The following is a 25,354-nucleotide window of genomic DNA, read 5'->3' on the forward strand; positions in this document are numbered from 1 at the left end:
TTATTGGAATATTAATCATGCAATCTCCAGCATCTTCATCCTCTGGAAAGTTGAGTATTAATTCTTTCCTGTGTATAATTTTAGTCTCCCTTCTGAGTTAAATTCTAATAATTTAAGTGTGTTTGGTTGAGCGCTGCCACGATCCGGAAGCGGCCATTGTAAGACTGCTGTCGCCCGTTATTATAGCATTTTATTTAGTCAGTAGGGCGACGTTTCCCGGTATTTAGCTATAATATTAGCTAGTTAGGCAAATTATACAAGTGAAGATTGTGCATACAGATATATTATTATTCCTCTTCCTATTATGTAACTTTACTTTTCGTATGGCTGTGGTTCCTACAGAGCTAGGCTAGCCTCGCTCCTACTGTATATACGTTAGTAAAGTAATTCCCCATTTGTTCCAATATGGAGTACTTACCTCGAACTACTTTCTTAGGAGTATCTGGGATCTCCTCCCAACCGACCAGAATTTTGTGTAGTTTACCCTACTCCCGTTTTCAATGCGGGGTAACCTCTGGCGGAGTGATACGCGCCATGAGGCGACCCAGGGTCAGAGAGCATGCTTGCTCAGGTCTCGATCTCCAGTAAGTTTTCTGGTCGCGTCGCGATAACATCCCGATGCGCTCTCCTTACCCAGTGCGACCCTTTGTGTCCCACGCGGTCCCTTTGTGCTATTCCTTATCCTTTTCCCTCTGTGTTCCTGTGTCTCGCGGTGCCTTACTAGTGCGCAATGGAGCATCCCCGTCGTTGCCCTGGGCCTATGGCCGGTAAATCGTGTGGCACCTTCCTCTCAAAGCCTGAAGTTGACCCGCACTCCTTGTGTTCTTCGTGTAGGGGCAGTGTTAGTTCCCCTACAGCTACGTGTCCGGAGTGCGAGTCCTGGAACGAGGTGCAGTGGGTGCGTTACGGCACCAAGAAAAAGAAGTCTTCCAGGAGATCGTCTAGGAAACCGAGCGTCTCTTCGCCTCTTGCTTCGCCCGGCGTATCGTCGGATAGAGTGTCTCTGCCGCCTTCCCCTACCCAGAGTAGGGGACGAGGTAAGTCAGTTGCGGGGAAGAGGCCTGTGGCCCTTTCCCAGGAGTCTGAATTACCTGATAGTGGGGTTGTGTCGTCGATCCAGGCATGTGGGGGCCCTGAGGGATGGACGGGAGTGTGTTCGGAGGACGGAGCACTGGTGCAAGCAGGGCCCGTCTCTTTGGACGATCCTATGTGGGGAAAGACTGCTGCAGCCTCTTTTCCCGCCTCTTGGGCATGTGTTTCAGGTACGTCCGCAGCTGAGGGTGGCGCCAAGAAGGAGGACTCGCCGCCGTCAGACCCCCTCGCGTGGGCGCCTCCGAAGACGCCCTTCAGATCACCCTTGAGGCTGGAAGAAGAGTTTGAGACCTGGTTCCCCAGCGAGGAGCTTCCCCGCTCCCCTCCAGCGCCTTCAGCTACGCTCCCGTCTGTCTTCATGGAGCCTTCGTCGCCGGCCGATCGACGCGTGGACTCACCAGCAACGCGGCGCGACTCAGACCCTTCAGTGAGGTCCTACAAGTCTTCGGGCTCCTCGGTCGAGGCCTACTCCTACTCCTTGGAGGACAGAGCCCTGAGGGACCATAGAAGACGGCGAGATAGGTCCTGCAGGAGACGGTCACGCTCACGCTCCCGTTCCAGATCCCGCCACGTTGGGAGGCGTTCGAGATCCCCCAGGAGGAAGTATAGGAGAAGCTGCTCCCCGAGAGAAGAATGGGTGCGGGTCGTCATCCCACGCAGTCAACTCCTGGAAGCTTCAGCGGTTTCGGGCACCTCGGGCTGGCTCCCAAGGGCTCGCTCGCCAGTGAGGTATGTCCCCAGCAGCAGGTACGACCGACGGAGAGAGTCGTCTCTTCAGGCCCCAGGGGACAGGCATAAATCCGCGAAGGTTCCAGCTCCATCCGACCAGTGGAGAGAGTCGCCCCTTCGTTCTGGCAGCCGCGTCCCGGCCTCAAAATCAGCAACGAGTCGACCGGAACGTGAGAGACACCTTCCTTCTACGAGCAAGCCCGCAACCTCCTGGATCTCCGTAGGCAGAGATCGGCCCTGGACGAAACCCTCCGTCTCAGCGGCGATGCCCGTCCTCCAGCTTGAACCGCTGAGACTAGACCGCGCCAGGAAGATGCCTCCTCCCCAAGCGGCAACCTCCGTCGGAGGTCCCCCATCACAAGCAGAGGAACATCCGACAGAGAGTATAGATGACGGCCTACAGGAGAGTGATAGGCCTCGTTAAGCGTCATCACAGGCTGGACAAGCCTAAGCCCTCCACGGACGAAGACTGGCTCTCGGGCCTCAGCAGGCTGGTCGATGCGCCCGTGCAACAGAGGCCCTCACTAGCGCTTCCTTTGGCTAGGGACGTTGGGCTGGGTATGGCTCACGTAAACAGGATCGTGGCCAACCACGCTGAAGCCCCCAAGAGTCAGAGCGCCTCCAAACTTCTCCAGGGCCTCAAGACCCAGAGACGTTTCTACCTTCCCAAAGGGCACCGCGTGGGTCCCTGTACGGTAGAGCCAGCAGTCGCCATCCTGGGCCAGGGAGCAACAGAAGAGAGAGCTACCACCGCCCCAGTTTGCTTCTCCCCTTCGGAGACTTCCATGATGGAAGAGCTAGCCAGGTACCTGGTATACGTATCATCGTGGCTAAATTGGTGGGCCTGCACACTGGTGGGTTTTCAGGTCTCGCACGATCTCGCAGTTCCGGAGAACCAGGCCTTGCTGAAAGAGCTGATTAGCTCGGGGGGTAAGGCCCTAAAGTTCCTCTCTTACCGGTCCATCGCTCAGGCCGCCAATTGGGTGCTGCGGAAGAGGGACACCGTGCTCAGCAAGCTCGTCAGGAGACTCCCGGACAGAGAAGTGAGGTCCCTGAGGAACCTACCCCTATGGGGCGACTCAGTGTTCCCCCTGAAGGCAGTGGAGGAGACAGTAGAGAGGGTCAGGAAGCTGAAGGATGCGGGAGAGCTCAGACCCCCTCCAACGAGCAGACCTACCCATAGAAGGCGACCCTCTGTCGTCTCTCTCCCTCCTCGTGCCTCACCTACCCAGCCTGGCCTCAATCTTCGCAGCCCTCCCGTAGAGGAATGCCTGCTACGCAGTCAGCCTTTAGGCCTTCTTATCCGGCCGCCAGAAGAGGGCGTTCAGGCCGCGCCTCTCGAAGAAGGTAGGGAGAGAGGCCTCTACTCCTGCCGAAGCCTCAGGTGGGGGGATGCCTCAAACGTTCTTGGCAAGCATGGCGAGACCATGGAGCAGATCCGTGGACTGTAGCAGTACTAAAGGAAGGGTACAGGTTGCCCTTCCTGGCGAACCCCCCACCTCTGATACCAGATCTACAGGCGGGGTGGTTGCACCCAAAGATCCCTTGAGAAGGACAGCCCTACAAGAAGAAGTCTCTGCAATGCTGGTGAAAGGGGCAATAGAACCAGTCAAGACCCGGGTCCAGGGTTCTACAGCAGACTCTTCCTGGTGGAGAAAGCGACAGGGGGCTGAAGACCAGTCATAGACCTCTCAGCCCTCAACAGGTTCGAGTGCAAGACCGACTTCAAGATGGACACCCCGAAGTCAGTCCTAGCGGCCTTGAGGGAAGAGGACTTCATGATGTCCATAGATCTCAAGGACGCATACTTCCAAATCCCTGTTCACCCCTCCAGCAGGAAATACCTAAGGGTAAAATGGGGTACCCAAACGTTGCAGTTCAAGACCCTCTGCTTCGGTCTGTCCACAGCCCCTCAGGTCTTCACGAGGGTCTTCGCAACAGTCTCAGCCTGGGCACACGAACAGGGCATCCGCCTGATTCGGTACCTGGACGACTAGTTGTTACTTTCAGCCTCAGGGGAAGTACTAAGGGAGCAAGGCGCGAAGCTCCTGCAGTTCTGCAACGTCCTGGGTATCATCATCAACCTGGAGAAGTCCCAACTGATACCCTCCACCAGGATGAACTACCTCGGAATGGTCCTAGACTCCCGGTTGGCGAGAGCCTTTCCTTCTGCGGAGAGACTGGACAACTTGGATCAGATCCTCCGGCCCTTCCTGTCGGACCAGCCCAGGAGAGCCAAGGACTGGCAAAGACTGATAGGCCTCCTCGTGTCGTACCAGCCCCCAGGGGAGGCTCAAACTCAGGGGAGTACAATGGAACCTGAAGGAGCTCTGGAACCAGAGAGATTCCCCGCACAAGGTTTTCCCGGTGTCCCCGGAGACGAAGGAAGTCCTAGAGTGGTGGCACTACAGATCAAACACCCTCAAGGGAATGCCCTTCGCAGCCGACCCTCCAGAGATGCTCCTGTTCACGGACGCATCCAAGGAGGATTGGGGTGCTTATCTCCTCGACAAGACAGCAAGAGGAAGTTGGTTAGACGAAGAGAAGAACCTGCACATAAACGTGCTAGAAATGATGGCAGTGCGAAGATCGTGCCTAGAGTTCGTCCATCGGCTCCGAGGAAACACCGTGGCGCTGATGTGCGACAACGCCACGGTGGTGGCCTACATAAAGAAGCAAGGAGGACTGAGATCGAAGGAGCTGTGCGACCTCACGATGGAGTTACTTGAATGGGCCGAAGTAGAGCAGATCAAGATCTCAGCCAGATTCATTCCAGGGCAGAGAAACGTCCTGGCTGACGGCCTCAGCAGAATGGGTCAAGTGGTAGGGTCCGAGTGGTCCTTGCACCCGGAAGTGGCCAAGACTCTCATTCAGAAGTGGGGCTCGCCAGTGATAGACCTCTTCGCCACGAGACTGAACGCACAGCTCCCTGTGTTTTGTTCTCCTGTGCCAGATCCGGAGGCGGCGTTCGAGGACGCCTTCCAACACCCTTGGGACAACCTCGACGTTTACGCCTTCCCTCCCTTCGGGATGCTCAGGCAAGTCCTCAACAGGGTGAGGCAAGCGGACAACCTGTGGATGACTTTGGTAGCGCCCTGGTGGCCGGAGAGAGAGTGGTTCACAGATCTAAAGGAACTGGAGCGACTTCCACCTTGTCCCCCTCTGGACAGACCAGACCTTCTCCGGCAACCACACTTTCAAAGGTTCCACGAAAACCCTCGGTCCCTCTGCCTTCACGCATGGAGGTTATCGAGCGAGGAAGGAAGGATATTCGTCCAAGACGGCAACAAGGATGTCAGGGTACCCGAGACGTTCGTCAGCCGCAGTATACCAGGCAAAATGGGCTACCTTCACCAAGTGGTGCGTATCGAAGAATATCAAGCCATTTCAGGCCTCCATCCCGGAGATAGCGGACTTCCTGGTCTATCTCAGGGACGAGGTAAACATGTCCATCCCAGCCATCAAAGGAGTCTGGGCTACCCTGGGCCAAGTCTTCCTCCCGAAGGGCATCGACCTAGGTACTGCCAGACATATCTCGATGCTTATCAAGAGTTTCGAGCAATCGTGCCCCCCTCAGACCGTTAGAGTGCCGCAGTGGGACGTGGCTAGAGTCCTGAAGATGCTGTCAGAACCTCCCTTCGAACCCCTAAAGGACATCTTGGACAGAGAGCTCACCCTCAAGACAATTTTTCTGTTAGCGCTGGCAGCAAAACGGGTAGGGGAGATTCATGGACTGTCGTACGAGGTATCACACTCGAAGGGCTGGCGTGAAGCTACTTTCAGGTTCGTACCATCCTTTGTGGCCAAGACTCAGAATCCAGCAGTTTGGGACCCCAAGTTTGAAAGATTCTCCGTGCCGGCAATCCCCCGTTCGGACAACCTGAGGGACTTGCTTCTGTGCCCTGTCAGGGCGGTACGGAAGTACTAAGAGAGGACAGCCAGACTTTGACCCGAAATCAAGAGTCTGTTCGTCTCCTCGGGACTAGTGAAGAAGCCAGTCTCCAAGAATACAATCTCCTTCTGGCTACGGCAGGTGATCATGAGAGCCTACAGTAGTGCAGGGGTTCCTCTTCCGGGGAAGCCTAGACCCCACGACATTAGAGGGCTAAGTACTTCGTTGGCCTTTGAGAAGAACATGGCAGTACGCCAAATCCTGAGGGCAGGTACATGGTCTAGTCAGTCAACCTTCACAGCTCACTACTTAAAGGATTGTTCAAGGTCCCTGGACGGATTCTCTCTCTCTCCCGTCTTTTCCGCGCTCCAAAAGATTTAAAGGTGTAGCCCCGGGGAAACCACTGGCAGTAAGTCCAAGAGACACAGGTTCCTTCCTTACCCCCCCTTTGTTCCCCTATTACCTTCCCTGAAATGACCCTAAAATCCTTTAACTGCCATGGGATTCACCGTCAGTGAAAGAATACGTCTCCAAAGATTTTTACAGAGGTGAGTTACTTAGACACTAAGATAGTTTTTTGTGTAGTTTTCCCTATTTCTCGTGTTTTCCTTTGGGGGTCAGCAGAACCTAGCCTCCTATCTAGGTTCCTTTTTCTCTCCTCATCACGGTCTCTGGGTCCTGAGGGACACTCCCACCTCCTAAGGTATAAGTCTCCTAAGAAAGTAGTTCGAGGTAAGTACTCCGTGTTGGAGCAAATCACAAATTTTAAGTAATTTGTATTTTTCCTAACAGTACATACCTCAAACTACTTTTGGGTTATGGCCCGCCCATCCTACCCCGAGTACCTTACAGGACTTAGTATAAACCCATCTGTCAAAAACTTACTGGAGATAGAGACCTGAGCAAGCATGCTCTCTGACCCCGGGTCGCCTCATGGCGCATATCACTCCGCCAGAGGTTACCCCGCATAGAAAACGGGAGTAGGGTAAAGTACACAAAATTCTGGTCGGTTGGGAGGAGATCCCAGATACTCCTAAGAAAGTAGTTCGAGGTACTGTAAGTACTTAGGAAAAATACAAATTACTTAAAATTTGTGATGTTTAGCCTCACCCTATCGTTCCTTATTAATTCGGATGAGGACTTGCATCCTCTAGAATTTATGGATAAGGTTCGATATACATTCTCTCTCAGAGAAAAGAGGCTAAACCCCTCTTCCCTCCCTGAGTGCCGCCGCTGCTATAGGCAGCAACCACTGTCTTTCTTCATTGCCGTCGAGTAGAACAGAGTTCTTGCCACCTCCGGCTTTGGGTCAGATAGTTATTAATTCAGGGTGCCCTTGTCTTTCCGCCGACGATGTCGCCAGCAAAGGAACCATGTTTCCTCTGCCGCCGACGACGTCGTCAGCACAGGAAGCTAGGCTTCCTCAGTCCACTGTTGAAGGTAGGCGGCATACCTGCCGCCACCTCTCTTCTCAGTGAACTACAAGACCCTTTCCCTTCCGCCTTCTGTCCTTTAGTGACATCATAGTCATTGTAACATTCTTTCACCGGTATTCTGAGTCATCTCGGCTTGCCAGGTTGACTGCGTTACTGGCTGGTTCCCTGCTGGTGGCAGTTAGTTCAGCCGCCTCAGCCACCTTCCCCACTATGTCCTTCCTTCACCAGAAGTGAATATCACGGGGGAAAGATTGAGCCGGCCCTGATGGTTGCCGGTGGGAAACCTAACATACTTTTGAGAAGTCCTCAGCCCTCTCTTGGTGTGCCATCCACAATTATTGCTGCCGCTGGTATAGCCGGCGACAGGCCTTTTGTGGATGTGTGGAAGCCAGAATCAGATGGATTCTTACCCCTTCCATTGGAACTCTCATTCTGGCAAGGAGACAGTAGGCGGCTTGGTAGTCCTCCTACACTTCCAATTGTTGTGCTAAACCATAATAATAGGAAACTCTCCTTCCTTAATGCTTTCTCTCTCTCTCTATCAGTTAGTGCCACCAAGTACTAACCTAACCCCGGCAGTGCGCCGGTTGAACTACAGCATACAAATATACAGTAGTACACATATTTTCTAACATACTCTGTGTTTCCTATCACAGTCTATTGTTGGGACCACGATATTATGTTGAGGTTGAGTAATCCCTCAACACCCAGATGGTTTCTTCGATCATCCAGACCCTAAAAAATCACCGATCAGTATTAATATATACTACAAGTGGATAATGTTAGTATAGACACTTACTAACCCTAACTCTAGTTCCTACAGTTTCTTCTACCTTGTATTCCCCCTACCAGGGAAACCAAATATTATTACTGACGGAGGTCTCAGCAATGGCCTGGGAGAGGAAACACAAATATGTGTCTTTTTTACTTCCTTTCCAGCTTACTATCCTAAGCTATTATATACAATAGTGATTACTATTGTTAATAAAATGTATGCCTTTATATCAATGATATAAAAACCACAATACTCATTGGATCCTTTTCCTTTACAGGAGGAGCCGATGGTGAAGTGTGCAGCCTTGTTCTGCAACCACAATGGTAAGAACTTTTGTGAACACACGATGTGCAGGACTCATGCCCCCTTCTGTATCGTGTCGGGAGTCCTAAAGTATTGGGACCCGAAGGGTTGCCCCACCTGCTCAACTCTGCTGGCTAACGGCTTCGTAGAAGCCCTCCCAGTCAACTTGGAGACTAGGGACACAGCGAGAGAGACCCTAAGCAAGCGGGTAAGAGGGTTCCATAAGAACTCTCCGGGACCATACCTACCCAACGACTCCCTAAGGTGCCTTCTGTTCCCCAAGGCTCTACCAAATGCGGTAGGGCCCCAGGAAGAGGTCCAGCCTCCTCTCATATAACTGAAGATCGATGAGGACATACACAAGGAACTGGAAGGCATGGACAGCCACCAAGAACGGATGTCAGAAGTGTCCACTGACACGGAACAGGACCTACTGTAAGGAGGCCCTAAAGAAGACGTGGAACAACCATGAACGGAGGAAGAAGGATCCGTTTCAACGGTAACTGAAGACCCTCAGTTCACCGTGTCGGCATACCAACCTATGCCGTCAACCTTTTCAGTCCCAACTCCTCAACCAGCTACACAGGTCGACAAGAGTGAAGCGATCCTCACGTCGATCTAGCGGATGTTGGAAGCGTTCCAGGAGGAACAGGAGATGATGAAGCAGTCTATCCAGCAAAATCAGAGACTGATACAGGAAAGGGACCGGCCTGGACCTTCCAGGGGCTCCACTAAGAAGTCCCTTAGATTATCGGATCTCCCTCACTGCTCCAAAACCAACCCCGGGAGGTATGCGGGGCATATGCCCATGATGAATGGGAAACTATTTGTCTCGGAGAAGTTGGGAGCGAAACTATTTGAAGATCTTCAGTTCTGGCCCAGCTTTTCAGCTTACCTAGACTGTTACGTGAGACTGTGGGATGAACTTGCATCCCGTGAGGAAACGGTACCGAAGGAAGTTATCGTCTTCGAACATGACAAGGCGCAAGCCATCCTCCTAAAATCCTTAAAAGGAGCCGGATACACCAACTCCAAAGTCTCAGCACTGAGCAAGAGGTATCCCACCTTTATTGCTCCTTCCTCCATCTCTTTCCCCTTTTCGGAGAAAGCTCTAGACTTTGCCATCAAGGCAGTCGAAGAGGGCAAACCCTGCCCAACTCTAGAGGAATGCTAACCATTCTCTCTAGCAATGCCTGCCTGTGAGGAGAAGTGGAAAGACGTCCACCTAACCTTCTCCATCTCGAAATTGGATCCAGAGATAGCAGGCCAGCAGTTCAATGAGAACCTTCCAAAGTTGCCAGACCATCTTCTGAGGACGGAACAGGAGACGAAAGAGAGACTTGCGGCCTCCCTTTCTCATCAGAACTGCCTGGAAATGAGCACAGGCCTACATAACACCCCAGAAATGTATATTTTCCTGGCTAAGTCTCACATGGGAACCCTTGTGAAGGACTTATATGCTTTCATCAGAGCAAGGAGAGCCTGCAGAGAGCACGTGTTTGCCTCAGCGACAGTGAAACACGAACCCAGGAGCTGATTTCATCGTGCATCTGGGGTAAGGACCTTTTCCCACAGGAAATGGTCCGAGAGGTCATAACCAGAGCAGCCACGGAGAACAGGAACCTTTTCCAAAAGTGGGGCATGACCTCAAAGAGGAAATCTTCCTCAGACGGAGGTCCCCAGCCTAAGAACAAAAAGGCAAGGAGACCACGCAGACCTGCGCAACTTCCGGCCGTGACCATGGCCACGATGCCTCAAGTGGTAGCCCAGCCTCAGACCACCTTCCAGATGGTCCCTCAACAGCTTGTAGCCCCAATTGCCAGCATTTAACCTTGGCTTTGAGAGGCACTCGACCACCTTTCGGGAGAAGTTCCTCCGGAAAACCCCTCATGGGGCCAAGGAGAACGTGGTCACGGAAACAAGTCCTCAGGACCCCCCAAGCAATGAGGGGTTCCAGGTAGGGGGCAGACTGTACCACTTTCAGGATCCTCGGGCACACAGCCTAATCACGAATGGACTCGGGTGGAGATGGAACAGAACTCCACCCTGTTTTCCATAATTCTTCCAACATTCCACCCCCTCGTTAGAAGAATATACCCCAGAACTCTTGAACAAGAAGGTAATAAGGAAAGCGAAGTCCATCAAATTCCAGGGAAGGCTGTTTTGTGTTCCCAAGAAACACTCAGACAAACTCAGTCATTCTAGACTTGTCTCCACTCAACAAGTTCCGAATGCTTACTTTGCAACACATAAGGACCCTTCTACCGGAAGGGGCGTACACAGTCTCAATAGACCTGGCAGACGCTTACTGGCATCTGCCAGTCACCTGCCCCTTCTCCTCCTACCTAGGATTCAAGCTACAGAAGAAGAAATTTGTCTTCAGAGCAATGCCCTTCGGACTGAACACAGCCCCAAGGATATTCATGAAGCTAGCAGACACAATCGTCCAGCAGCTATGCTCCGAAGGAGTTCAAGTGGTAGCATATCTAGACAATTGGCTGGTGTGGGCAGCATCCAAGACTACTTGTCTGCAAGCAGCCAAAAAGGTGATCCAGTTCCTGGAACACCTGGGCTTCAAGATCAATCGCATGAGGTCTCGCCTTTCTCCAGCTCAGAAGTTCCAATGGTTAGGAATCCAATAGGACTGAAGTCACACCACTTCTCCATTCCATCCAAGAAGAGAAGAGAGATAGTGGGAGCTGTCAAGAGACTAATCCGTCACAAGAGGATTTCAAGACGCCAACAGGAAAGAGTATTGGGCTCTCTCCAGATTGCAGCAGTCACAGATCCGGTGCTAAAAGCATGTCTAAAGGATGCGTCAGAAGTCGCTGTTAAGGCCGTGGTCAACAGCCAAGAGCCTAGCACGGACAATTCCCCAGCAACCACCACAACCATCAGTGGTGATACACACGGACGCCTCCTTGGAGGGATGGGGAGGCCATTCTCACGAGAGAAAAGTGCAAAGGAATTTGTCGCACCAGTTCAAAATTTCACGTCAACATTTTGGAAGCTATGGCAATTTTCCTGATGTTGAAGAAACTATTCCCTCGCAGAGCAATCCACATCAGATTGGTCCTGGACAACGAAGTGATAGTAAAATGTCTAAATCGACAAGGCTCGAGATCACCTCACATCAACCATGTGATAGTAGCCATCTTCTACCTGGCAAGGAAGAGGGGATGGCACTTATCAGCAGTTCACCTACAAGGGTTCCCCAATGTGACGGCGGACACTCTATCCAGGCAAAAGCCGATAGAGACAGAATGGTCCCTAGACGCAGACTCATCCTCCTTCATCTCGGAAAAAGTCCCGGAACTGCAGATCGACCTCTGCAACGAGCGACAACAAGAAACTACCTCGTTACGTAGCCCCTTATATGGACTCCCAAGCAGAAGCGACAGACGCCATGTCCCTCGACTGGAACAGGTGCAATCGCATTTACCTGTTTCCACCATCCAACCTCCTGCTAAGAGTCCTCAACAAGCTAAGATCCTTCAGAGGGACAGCAGCAGTAGTGGCCCCCAAATGGCCCAAAAGCAATTGGTTCCCTCTAGTTCTAGAATTGAAACTGAAGGCGTTTCATTAGCCGAACCCCGTTTTATCCCAACTGGTCCAGAAGTCGGCTGTCTACGCTTCATCCTCGTGAACCAACAACCTACATCTCATGATTTTCTCGCCCTAGCGGCGAACAAAAAGTTTTGGAATCTTGAAGGATAAAGTTGACTTCATCGAAGAGTAGAAGTCAAGTTTGACTAGGAGACAATATGAATCGTCCTGGAAGAAATGGGGGTCCTTTGTGAAAACAAGGAAACCAACAGAAATATCGATAGATTTCTGTCTCGCTTTCTTCATATACCTACACGAACAAGGCCTGGCTTCCACCACGATTACCGCGTGTAAGTTGGCCCTGACTAGACGACTTCTGTACGCCTTTGAGGTGGACCTCACTAGTGAAATCTTCAATAAGATCCCAAAAGCATGCGCTAGACTTAAGCCAGCAACCCCGCAAAGCCCATCACGTGGTTTTTGGACAAAGTCTTGGACTAAGCTTCGAACCTAAACAATGAGGAAAGTACTCTAAAGGATCTAACACACAAAGTCATCTTTCTGTTTGCAATAGCCTCAGGGGCTAGAGATAGTGAAATAGTGGCCTTATCCAGAAACGAAGGCCATATTCAGTTCCTAGACACAGGAGAACTGAACCTTTTTCCTGATCCTGCCTTTCATGCCAAGAATGAGCTAACCCACTAAGAGGTCGGGTCCTAGGAGAATCTGCCCACTGAAGGAAGATATCTCTCTATGCCCAGTTGAGTGTCTTAAGGTCTATCTTCGAAGAACTTCAGACTTCAAGGGAGGACAGCTCTTCAGAGGTGAAAATTCAGGATCAAACCTATCCCTAAGACAACTGAGAGTGAAGCTCACCTACTTTATTCGCGCAGAGTGGATCCTGACAGTACACCCGCAGGTCACGATCCGAGAAAAGTTGCTTCTTCGTTGAATTTCTTTCAACACAAGGACTTTGAGAGGCTCCACTCATACACGGGGTGGAAATCATCCAGGGTCTTCTATAAACACTATGCGAAGCAAGTACATGAAATAAAACACTTTGTGGTGGCGGCGGGTAGTGTCATAAAACCCGTCGTCTAGTGCTGCGATGAACAGTGGACTGTTTTGGGACTCTAACAGTGTATCGGGTGCATTGGTATTTGTACCTTCTAGTGCAAATCATTACGGTGATTAACAGACTGTTCTACATAGGTGCATAATCTGACCAACAACACCAGTGCCATGTGAACGTTTGCATCACAGTGTTCACGCATGTCCAAAATCTGAGCAAGTCAGACAGATTTGGTTTCACATCTCCATTGAGTGGCATTATTCCGATAATGAAATTATATATATTCTTCCTTTACAGGTCACTATATGAACCCTCATGTATATTAATGCTGGATCAGATTCTTACCTTTTTTAACTACATTTGATAGTTGCAATATAAAGATACAAAATGTATCTGCATCTTATTTTTGACACCTCAGTTGCATTTAAATAAAACAGGCCAGTTTTATTTTATCCTTATATATAGAGATAGCTTGAAATCAGTACAGATTTCCAAGGTAATTAAAGGTAACCTCTAAAAAGTTTCCCTTTTGTTCCAACGGAAATACAAACCTTGAATCCTTATTGTCGAAGTCGACACTTTCCCTGCAGGGGGCAGGAAGCCCTAAGCCAGTTCCAGGCTTAGTGGAAATGACAGTTAACTGGAATTTCATATACAGGTCTAGGAGACCAGATAAGGAATCCATTCAAGGTAGAAGGCACATACACAAACCCACAGATATAGTACTTTCAATTTAATTCTCTGGTATGCTTCTATCAGGACGACATGCCCGAGCCCAAAAAACGGATTTTGGGCGAGAGTGCCAGGTCGTCCTGATGGACCCGCCCGAAACTACTCTATCTGCGGCTATTCCTGCTTAAAGACAAGTAAAGGAATGGCGGCCGGTAGTAGTACGGATAGGAGGTCCACACGGTACCTAGAACGGCACCCCCTTTCTTTCGTCACTCTTCCCCCTTACATCAAAGAGTTAAATCTATTCGGGGTGAAGATTGCTACGTGTCGTATCTAAAAAATACGTCCCCTGATATTATGCGATATCCTTAATTGGATACTCGCTCCAGGAGTTAGAATCCTGGAGACCTTTGGTTTAATTCTCTGGGAGTATCACTGTAGCAAATATCCCTTAGAAGGCTACCTAAAGGAATCCTTCCATCAGGACGACATGGCACTCTCACCCAAAATTAGATTTTTCGCTTTGCTCAAAATCCCTTATTGTGACTGCCACTTGTTTTTCCTTGTGGAGAGTGCATTTTACAATTAATCAGTTTGTATAAGTACAGTATAGTAAATATTTATTGTATCATAAAAATGTATTTATGCAAACCCATCAATCAAGGGTTCGTTATGAAATCACTGAAAATTTATAATTAACATGACAAATTTGTATTTTTTTTAACTATACTTAACTTTAAGTTCTTTGCAAGGGGCAATCCCGCTAAGTTAAGTTACTTCTTGTACAGAACGAGGCTTTGTATTCATGTCAGAAGAAAGCATATTTTTAATTTTGTGGATTTTACTTTACAGGGGTTCCTCTTAGTCTGAAATCATTGTGCCGTCTTTGTGTGCGCCATCAATTATCCAAAGAAATGCTTCACTCTATTCCATGTTTAGAAGTTCCATCATCACTTATTCCATTTTTAAATTTTGAAGAGTTTTATGCATACACTATAAGAACCAAAGAAAACACCCATGAAAAAATCATTGAAAAAGAAGTGTAGTCATGTAATGCATTTAAATATCTAGTGTGAATGCAATGTTGTTTTTTTTATGTTTTATGTTAAATGTTTTTAACCATGTTGGAACTTATTCAACAATTTACTTGTTAATTACAAAGAAAATATGTACAATTTGAGATTTATGTGGTTGCATTATATTTTATTGTTAGTGCCTGTATTTTGACATAGCCACCCACTTCTATGAGTGTACATAATTATTTGCCTTGTTAGAAATAACATTTTTATTTGAACAAATTTATTTGTTAAGTAATGAGTTTATTTTATGTTTCATGAATTCTTATAAGTTTGTCTATGTGTTGCTTCTACTATAAAAATATTTAATTACAGAGAATGAGTTAAAAGTGCAGTAATAAAATAATTAGTTTTAGAGCTTTAGGAGTATAATATTCATGATTTCTGGATTAGGATGTGCCAATTGTAATATCTTTTAATAGACATTTAAATATTTTTAGCATCGATCTGTGCTGCTGATATTCTAACCCTGTTCGATCTAAAAATGGTTTATGATAATACAAGTTCTATTCAGAGAAACAGATTACAGTAGATATTAATGGAAAGCTATGTAGATAGAATTGTTATTCTAACATGTTCTTGGCAAAATTACAATGAGTTCTTTGCATAATGTTACAAGTCTCTCTCAACTACAAAATATTTGGTATAACTAATCTACAGCAGAAATGACTTGATTACTGCTCCTAGAAAAGTGACAAAGTGGGGTTTGAGCTTAGGAAATTGCTACATTTCAAAAGGGAGCTCAGTTGTATATTAGAGATCAGTTCAAGACTAGTTATTCTTTTCAGCGACTCATCGCTGCAGTATGGACAAATGTAGGTACTGGTGAATGAAGTAAATCTAGTCCTGATTAAGGAATTGACTTTTTTTTTTTCAAATACAGTTGCCATCAGTTTTCAAGTATATACAAGAATCATCTAGTTTATTAATCTGTAATTGTCGCCTAGATCCACCTGCTAAGGATTCCAAAGTATCTTGGAAGATTCTGATGCATTAAAAAGCTCATCCCTAGGATGTTTTGTTCATTTGTCAGCAATAATGTCAGTGAACTATGGTTCTGCTGAACAGTCAGTATAGTCTAATGCTTTTATACCTGACTGTGGTCATCTGTGTAGTCACTGTATTGCCTTAAATAAGCGCTTCCAATTTCTTGATAGTGGAATAGGAAGGGAGGCCTCATCAAGTGGAGTAGAGTAATAGTAGTGTCCTCTCGAATTTCCTTAATATTATAACTTCCTTATGCAGATACTTCATCATGGTGCAGTGTTACTCTCACTAATGACTTTCAGAGGGTCTCACCTGCATTATTCTTTTTGTGTATGCTCAAATAACTGCTTCTTGCGTGCTTTACCTTTAGTCACAACTCCTTTTTTAGCGAGACGGGAGACATTTTGAATAAACCTCATTGTAATCTCTCGTAATTCTGGACACTTTCCTAAATTATTCAATGCTGTTATGGCATCACAAATAATCTAGTCAATTGTTTATATCTAGTCACTGTTATTAGTCATTCCTTTTCTTTGAAGTGTAATAAGGTTGATGATATTATCCAATATTTATTTTACTGCTACAATTGAAAAGTTGCTAAATATAAATAACTAAAAGGGAAAAATCTTAGGAAAATACGATAATATTCATACAAAAATCATGTATAGTACTGTAAAATTACGACAGCTCTTTGGTTGAGATTCCTTAAAATACTTTCAAAACTTTTAGTCTAAAAATGCTTTTAAAAACCTGTAGCTTTTTATAAGGTAGTTTTGAAAAACATTTGATTTAAAAAAATTAAAATGAAACTCATATATAAAAAATAAAATACTAAAGTTATGGTTCTTTCAATGAGATATATGAAATGACTGCATAATGTCTTTGGTGAAAAGTTCAAGAATTATATTATTTTATGACGACATGAAATGCCCTCATTTCATATAAACATTCCTTTGCCTTAATACAACAGAAAAGACTAGAATATAAGTGCAAATGCTCATTTTGGAAGAAACTGATATTAAGAATGAAAAAAGGATTAAATTTACTTTTGATTTGGTGCAATTTGCCCTTAACCTGCCTTTCTCCAACCATAAGCAAGAACTGGATGATAAATGATAATCCATAAACTGATTTTCACCAACAATAGTAATAGCAATTACTAGAGAAGCAAATACAAAAGCAAACTTGACCTTTTCCATTACAATGAATGGGATTAAAATTTTTAAGAGTATATCATGTAGTTGTAAAATTAAAAATCATACATGCCTGTATATGGAATAAAACAAATATGCACAAATAAAAGCAGGTAGGCGAGTATAGCACCAAATTTCTCAAACAAGCAAATTACATTTAAAGCACCTATTCTACTTTCGAATAGTTAAGAGTTATTAAAATATAGTTTGGTCCACTAGAATTACTGCTAATCTGATATATTATTGCACTCATAAATATTTACGATATTTACTGCGTAAATAAAGTGTGAATATAAAGCAGTTTTTCAAACTGATGATAAAAGCTTTGGCTATTCAACCAAATTATAAGAATGTGAAAAAGGCATTTGCAATTCAATTAACAACAAATGTAACAGCACCAACAGTCACATATGAACTGTTTTTCTTTTTAAATTACAGTCTTAATTTTTCAACACGGTCTTGCCATGAGAATTATACATGGTACATAAAATACTGGTCTTCAAACACTATCATTACCATCCTCTTGCAGTACTGGGTCACTGTACACATTCCAAATTTTCACTCTCTGTAAAGTACAAGATTTTATTAGTAACTGTTAAAAATTATAGTGTATAAATATAATTAGAAAAATATAAAATATTAATCATTTTAATACTGTGTACATAAGCCAAAACTTTACTATTAGGTGAAATACGTTTTCCAATTATAAGAAATACAAGCTGGAAAATGTACATATAATATGGCCTTTAAATGTGATTTAAGATTTTGTACAGAAAAAATAGAATTTTAATAATAATATTTGTTATTTCTATACTCATCCGATGATCATATTGCTTCTCCCGAGGCTCAGTTTATCCACATTTACCTGATATTTATAAAAAAAAATCACATTTTCTCTATTTTCATAAGACACGTGCAACTAGTAAAGTAATGCAAGATTCTTTTAGTTAATGACAAGAAGTGGCTAAAGGCAATAAGGACCTCCATTTCCATTTTAAAGTCAAACTACTATAGCATACCCAGTAATGCGCCGAATTTCACCGAATACAAAAATTTAAAAAAATTCATAATTTTTATAATTTTAATGATAAAATAATTTTCTACTACAAATTAAGAAGCAACAAAAATATGATAAAAGCTGGATTAAATCATTGTAAATAATATCACAAATAAAGTAAGGTTGAACAAGAGTGTGATGAAAAATACTCTTGCCCTACATCTGCTGACTGCCGAGACGTATGTAATCTGTGTTGCTTAAGCAAGATTGGCCGACAATGAGAGTCCAAATCATGGCATGATAATCTGTGTCCTGGACGGTGATTGGCCTACAGCACAGCATCATCCAAGAGTGATGTTAATCCAGACAGCAGTATCACCTTGTTGCATTCCAGTTTGCATTTTGCAAGCTCTACCTCTACATGTGTTACTTTGTACTTGTGTGATTTGTGATATTTTTTTTTTATAGTTTTTACTGATTAGATTCAAACAAACCTTACAATGGCACATACAATTGGCTGTGCAGTAAATATCATTGTTATCTTCATCATTTATGGCACAGCTAATTCATTGTCATTATTCAAGTTTCATTGAGGTATCTTAGGTGAGTATCCCTTACATATTTTGTTAAAATTACTTAGGAATGAGATTAGATATGTATGTAGCAAAATATTTGTGCAAAAATAAATTTTCCATGTCCAGCAGCCTTAAATTGTGAAGTAAACGTTTTTTAAGAGAAATTATCCATGTTGTATAGCCTCAAAATATTCATTGTAGTGCTGTATGTATACAATAGTGAAAGTGTATAGCACAAATAATTCTAATCCTGTTCCCATGAACTAGGCTAGGCTATCTAAACCTCATGTGTAAAGTATTCAGCAGTGTACATAAATGTATAACCTGAATAATGTACAGTAAAACTAACTTATATGTTGATGGAGTTGTGAGAGAGGTGAATGCTCGAGTGCTTGGACGAGGATTAAAACTGCTAGACGAGAATGACCATGAATGGGAGGTAAATCAGTTGTTGTTTGCGGATGATACTGTACTGGTTGCAGACACAGAAGAGAAGCTTGACCGACTAGTGACAGAATTTGGAAGGGTGTGTGAGAGAAGGAAGTTGAGAGTTAATGTGGGTAAGAGTAAGGTTATGAGATGTACGAGAAGGGAAGGTGGTGCAAGGTTGAATGTCATGTTGAATGGAGTGTTACTTGAGGAGGTGGATCAGTTTAAGTACTTGGGGTCTATTGTTGCAGCAAATGGTGGAGCGGAAGCAGATGTACGTCAAGAGAGTGAATGAAGGTTGCAAAGTGTTGGGGGCAGTTAAGGGAGTAGTAAAAAATAGAGGGTTGGGCATGAATGTAAAGAGAGTTCTATATGAGAAAGTGATTGTACCAACTGTGATGTATGGATCGGAGTTGTGGGGAATGAAAGTGATGGAGAGACAGAAATTGAATGTGTTTGAGATGAAGTGTCTAAGGAGTATGGCTGGTGTATCTCGAGTAGATAGGGTTAGGAACGAAGTGGTGAGGGAGAGAACGGGTGTAAGAAATGAGTTAGCGGCTAGAGTGGATATGAATGTGTTGAGGTGGTTTGGCCATGTTGAGAGAATGGAAAATGGCTGTCTGCTAAAGAAGGTGATGAATGCAAGAGTTGATGGGAGAAGTACAAGAGGAAGGCCAAGGTTTGGGTGGATGGATGGTGTGAAGAAAGCTCTGGGTGATAGGAGGATAGATGTGAGAGAGGCAAGAGAGCGTGCTAGGAATAGGAATGAATGGCGAGCGATTGTGACGCAGTTCCAGTAGGCCCTGCTGCTTCCTCCGGTGCCTTAGATGACCGCGGAGGTAGCAGCAGTAGGGGATTCAGCATTATGAAGCTTCATCTGTGGTGGATAACGGGGGAGGGTGGGCTGTGGCACCCTAGTAGTACCAGCTGAACTCGGTTGAGTCCCTTGTCAGGCTGGGAGGAATGTAGAGAGTAGAGGTCCCCTTTTTGTTTTGTTTCATTTGTTGATGTCGGCTACGCCCCAAAATTGGGGTAAGTGCCTTGGTATATGTATGTAAATGTTCATAGGTGAATGGGAAAGTGTTATAAGTGTGAAAAGGGTTCATAAAGGCTTAAAATGTCTATAAATCCCTAGCTATAGGTTTCCCCAGCTTTTCGCGAGGGGTCCTGGTACGTAACCATTGCAAAGAGTGGGAGATGACTGTAAAACTAGTTACCTGGAACTAACACCGTAATTTAGGTAACTAGCCACTTAAAGTTACGATAAATAGATTATCATTTCAGTACTCTCAGTCAGAACTTGCAATGTAATCATATATATCTCTTGATACGTAATATGACAAAAGATGTAAAAGGATAAATTAAGTTAATTGTGAAAATAATCAGTAATTTCCTTCTGTTGCTTCAAGGGCAGGAAACAGATTGTAACCCAGGACTAGAATGGCAATGATCCAAGACTTATGGAATAGAATGTGCTGCCATCCTAAACGTGATGAAGCAGATCAGTTTTAGCTCAAACATCGACAACATTAAGGAGCTAAGAAAATCTTATGATATGAAATGCCATCCACCAATGAAAAATGGTTGCTTAATAGCTCTTACTTTAATGCAGAGAGATATTAGGATCCAGATTACTAAATCGGTCTTCTGCCTCGCAATCTAGTTATCTAACAGAGAAACTAAGAATGAAGGAACACAAGGGTTTAGCTGTGAAAGGACCCTACGTAATTAAAGAAATCACGGTTCTACACGAGGATCCCACTCCATAATGCACTGTGAGCTTCCAGAGACCTTACGGAAGGAACACTATTACCATATATCAGATTTGGATTAGCAACCAGCACAGTAATATCAGAATTACCACTGAGATTAAACAAAGGAAACTAAACATCTTAAGAGCTATGAAGTACAGTACATCACTTTCAAAAATAGACTGGTTAAATGCATATCAGAAAACTGTGCTGGCATGTCATTTTCATCATCATCGCCACTAAAATCTAGCCTAGCCTTCTCTGAATTTCACTGTAAACTAAACCCAAGTTTCATAGACACTTGAACTTGAAACATATTTCCCTTGCGAGGAAAATTGAGCAAAAACACTCCTCACAAAAGTAATTTAAACCACAGTACTATCCCTGGGTTACTAGATGAAGGCAATTCAAATGCAATAAAACTTATCATAATCTGGGAGAGGGGTACGTCGAGTTAAACCGACACCAACAAGGAATTGATAAGGAAACCCTGATTGCCTTAAACGGCTTCTTGCCAATAATTGCCAATGCCTCATTACTTACTTACTAGTGGCACGTGTCTTATGAATGGAAAGAGAATTTGAAATTTTTTATATTTTAAGGGTAAGTGTAAATAAACTGAGCTTCTAGAGAAGAAGCAATATGAAAATTAAGGGAGGTTCATGAAAATAAGAGTACACAAGCACAGTATGTAAGCCAAAGCATCTATTTTATCTGCAAATTGGCTATATGTTGGCCAATTAATATTAAGCTCCCAGAAAGAATAAGAAACAGGAACGATTAGGGCAAGCTGAAAAATAAACATTAAATCTAACAGGTCAACACAATGTACAAAAAAAGCTGAAATTTATCACTTTGTAATTTCTCAAAGGGCATTAATCCATTCATGTCATAAAGCACAAAAAACTAAAGTCTAAATTCATTATTGCATAATGAAACCAGACAATAAAATACCCTATTTCTATATACAAATCTAAAAAGTTTAAAAATCCTTCATTATAAAAATAGGTCAAGTATTGACCTAAGGAAATAAGAGCATTGAATAATTAGCACTTGCCATGTTAAGCTGAGGTGGCTAGTTTGAATAAAAATATCATGCAATGGACAAAATAAAATTACATTTTTAATCTAAAAAATTATTTCAATTTCTACTTTCCAATCAAACCTGTTCTTATAAACTTTAAGCTTTCTTCATATTAGATAAGCCACAAGTACTTCACCACTTAAGCGTTCTGTTGATCTTTAATGGAAAAAAATTCCATTAGGCAAAAAATTTACCAAGATGATATGGAAAACCACGTAACTTTATAACTAATAAATGAAGAATTTTTTAACCCAAAATTATGATTCCTCAGTTATTACAAGTAAAATTGTATCTATAATGTAATATGCAGGAAAAAGTGCCATATGTCAAAAGGCAACCTGCCCAGAATTGACAAATAAGTTTCATCAAAGAATATTCCTGTTGTATCTATGAATAAAACATGCTTTTCTACTTATCCAATTTAAATATTTTATTGCATCAACAATTAACTCTGATTAAGATGGATAGCGTGAATCAGATGTCTTGGTAAATTAAAATTATAAATTAATACCATATAAATCAAATAACTGACATGTTCCATTTCAAGGCTTTTAGCTAAATTTAGTTTCCTCTGGTCTATTATCCTACATTTAGGAGGTTCTAGGATCTCTACGTCATGACCGGAAAACCTCGGATGGGCCTACCCCAAGGCAGAAGGATAAAACCCGAGGTTAACGCGGGCCATGAAAGACCTCAGGAACCCATTCCAGTTCCCTTAACTAGACACACCTCTTCCTTCTGTGGAACCTCGCACAAGGAAGGTAGGGTAGGCAGTAACCTGAATGTGGTTTGGGGTAAATTTAGCTAGGAAAAATACAAATTACTAAGAATTTGTTTTATTCATACGAGACTCATGCTTAGGAGAAGGGAGAAAAGGTGACAGGTGAACAGGAGGGAGGGAGCAGGCTAAAAGGGGTGGATGACATCTAGATACTCAACAAACCGTAACAAAAAGGCAGGAATCTACCTATGTCGGGAAATCTACTAAGAAGGATCACCCTCACCAAGGCCAGTTGATGCTTTGTCTGATACTCCGAATAAGCCTGAGAAAAGATTAGAGGAGAAAGGGAAGGATAAGGATACACTCTACCATCCAGCACTGAGTATGACCGTTCTCAGTCACAGTTAGATCAGTAGCAGTGCAACCACGACTGAGACAATCTTGAACGCATCGAGGGATTTGACAGTTCAGTCCTTTACATAGTGAGATGTAACGGTGAACTGTCTCTTCCATATGCTCGCCTTCAAGACCTGACCAACTGCCATGTTCTTGGAGAATGCAGAATAACTGCTCAAAGCTTTTTAGGACCATGGAAAGGAGCTTCAAGGTGCCTACGTTCACTCCTTCCAGCAGAAAAACTCGTCCCAAGGCTGCCCAGAAACCTTTCACTGCCAAGATTGAGAACCTGCATATATCTTGTGGTGCAGTAGGAAGCTGGCTATCTGAGGGACTGAGGCCTTCAAGGGCTTGATTTTCTTCTGCTCGCACCACCTAACAAATGTAGCCAATTTCACTTAGTAGACAGCCAATGATGAACTCATATAGCCTGTTGTCTGGACGGATGTTCTCACGGATAAGCCCTCCTGCCGCAGGAGATACTGGATAACCTTCACCTGTGAAAGGAGAGGTTTTGTACCCTGTCGTGGAACCTATTGAAGTGGGGCTTCTTTAGGTCTTCCTTGAGCAAAAGAGAGGGAACCTATTGAAGTGGGGCTTCTTTAGGTCTTCCTTGAGCAAAAGAGGCCACAGTTCCTCTGCTGCAAAATCCTGAAGGTCCGGAAACTATTTCTTGTCTGGTCATCATGGAGCTACTAACATGAGACTTGTGCTATTTACTTCCCGAAGTCTGTTCAGGACTTGTCGTAGCAGACTGAAAGGCCAGAAGGCGTATGCGTCCAGACCATTCAACATGTGCTGGAAGGTGTCTTCCATGACTGGTGCCGGGTCTGTGACCGGCAAACAGAGCAAACAGAACACTGTGAGGTTCGCATTGAGCCTCGTTGTGAAGATGTCAAGGGAAGGGTACCCCACATGGAAATCAGTTGACTTGCCACAGCAGGGTGAGGGGACCATTTTGTGCCTATCACCTGACCCCTTCTGCTGAGTCCGTCCATCATGTTTCTTCTTCCTGGGATGAACCTTGCTGTCAAGAGTTATCCCCCTGTCTGCAGCCCATCCCAAGATTTCCTCCGTCAGGTTGCAGAGCAGACAAGACTTGAGGCCCCTTGTTTCTTGATGTAGGCCACCACCATGGCACTGTCACACATTAGGGCTACTGCCTTCCCTGCGACCAGACTGTCTAGGTACTTCCGCCTGAATTCAAGCTCGTTGATGTGAAGAGCCTTCTCCTCGGGGGTCCTAGTCCCTGACCTAGACTCCTCGACCAGGTGAGCCCCCATCACTCCTTGGATGCATCCGTGAACAATAAGAGCTCCAGAGGAGGGTTCCGTAGCGAGGTTCCCTTCAGGATGTTGCTTTGGTCTGTTCACCACTGCCTCCCTGGTTGACTGGGATGGGGGAAACTTGCCGAGGACATTCCCTGACGGATACCTCGATTTGCTGCTGATGTCCCACTGGACCGGCAGGAGCTTGACCCAACCCAGAACTGACTTCTCCAAGGACATTGGATGCCCCACTAGATGCTGCCAGTCCATAAGGGATGCTGGAGACCCCTAAATGAAACAGGCAGGCGGCTGCTTCCAGCCAGTAAAGCAACTCCCTCAAAGGCCCTAGCTACTACTATACAAATCTCCATACCCAAGTACACCGTCTTCGTAGAGGGGGACATCTGGTACTTCTTCCAGTTGAACACTAACCCCAGTTTCTCACAGAACATCAGGAGCTCGTACCTCTGTTTCAACAAGGTCTCCCTAGAGGAGGAAAATAGCAACCACTCATCCAGGTACTGCAGGAGTCTGATCACTTTCTTGTGGGCCCACTGAGAAACTAGGGAGAAAACTCTGTTGAACACCTATGGGGCTCTGGACAACCCGAAGCACAGGGTCCCAAATGGAGTAAATTCCCTCCCCATTTGACCTGGAGAAACTTCCTGCAAGATGGCTGTACCGATATCTGGCAATAAGCATCCTTCAGGGCTAGGGACAGCAAGTAGTCCCTTTCACTGAAGGTTGCCAGGTCTGTCCTTGGGGTCTCCATCTTGAAGGTCAACTTGTGAATGAATTTGTTGAGGGTGGATAGACCTATCACCGGTCTTCAACTGCCGGCGACCTTCTCCACCAGGAAGAGACAGCTGAAAAATCCTGGCGACTCGTCGTCAGCCTTGTGCACGGCACTTTTCCATAGCATCTCCTCCACCTCCGGTTCTATGGCCTTCCAATGAAGCTGGTCCTTTAGTTGAATGGATGATTGGAGGGAGGGGGTCCTGGAAGGGGATACAATAGACTTCCCTCAAGACTTGCACCGTCCACAGGTTGGTCCCATATTTGGCCCAATTCTGCCAATGTAACGCGGAGTCTGAAGGGGAGTGGGGGCCTCAGGTCCTACCACTTCCTGAGTCAGTGACCGATGCGGAGATAATGGTTAGCAGTGGGCAGAGGAGGGAGCGGTGTGGACCCCAGATGACGGCCGTGTTGGTGGGGATGACCTACTCGTTGACGATCCAGATGGCAGGGGTGGGGGTCCTTGGGGCAATGGGGTGGCTGCTTTCCCAATGAGGACCTGTGAATTACCACGTCTTGATTGGCCTTGCACCACTTTTCCCAGGTTCTCTTCTACAAGGTGCTC

At 45.3% G+C, this 25,354-nt stretch overlaps 2 protein-coding genes across 16 annotated transcripts in view; one reads left to right on the top strand and one right to left on the bottom strand.

Annotated features, from left to right (window-relative positions):
* Positions 1-16,420, top strand: part of LOC137616274 (ankyrin repeat and SOCS box protein 1-like) — a 111,614-nt gene extending 95,194 nt beyond the window's left edge. For both annotated transcript variants that reach the window (XM_068345899.1, XM_068345900.1), the window contains exon 7: positions 14,370-16,420. In XM_068345899.1, coding sequence (XP_068202000.1) covers positions 14,370-14,563 — 194 coding nt within the window. In that variant the 3' untranslated portion in view covers positions 14,564-16,420. The remainder of the gene's footprint in view (positions 1-14,369) is intronic.
* Zir (Zizimin-related) overlaps positions 16,137-25,354 on the bottom strand; it is a 326,985-nt gene continuing 317,767 nt past the window's right edge. For all 14 annotated transcript variants that reach the window (XR_011039375.1, XR_011039379.1, XR_011039374.1 and 11 more), the window contains one exon: positions 16,137-17,338. Coding sequence is in view for 4 of the 14 variants with exons in the window: in XM_068345898.1 (XP_068201999.1) it covers positions 17,332-17,338 (7 nt within the window). In the remaining 10 variants the exon portion in view is untranslated. The remainder of the gene's footprint in view (positions 17,339-25,354) is intronic.

Source organism: Palaemon carinicauda, chromosome 22, assembly GCF_036898095.1.
Source record: "Palaemon carinicauda isolate YSFRI2023 chromosome 22, ASM3689809v2, whole genome shotgun sequence".
In the NCBI taxonomy this organism is placed as follows: Eukaryota; Metazoa; Arthropoda; class Malacostraca; order Decapoda; family Palaemonidae; genus Palaemon; species Palaemon carinicauda.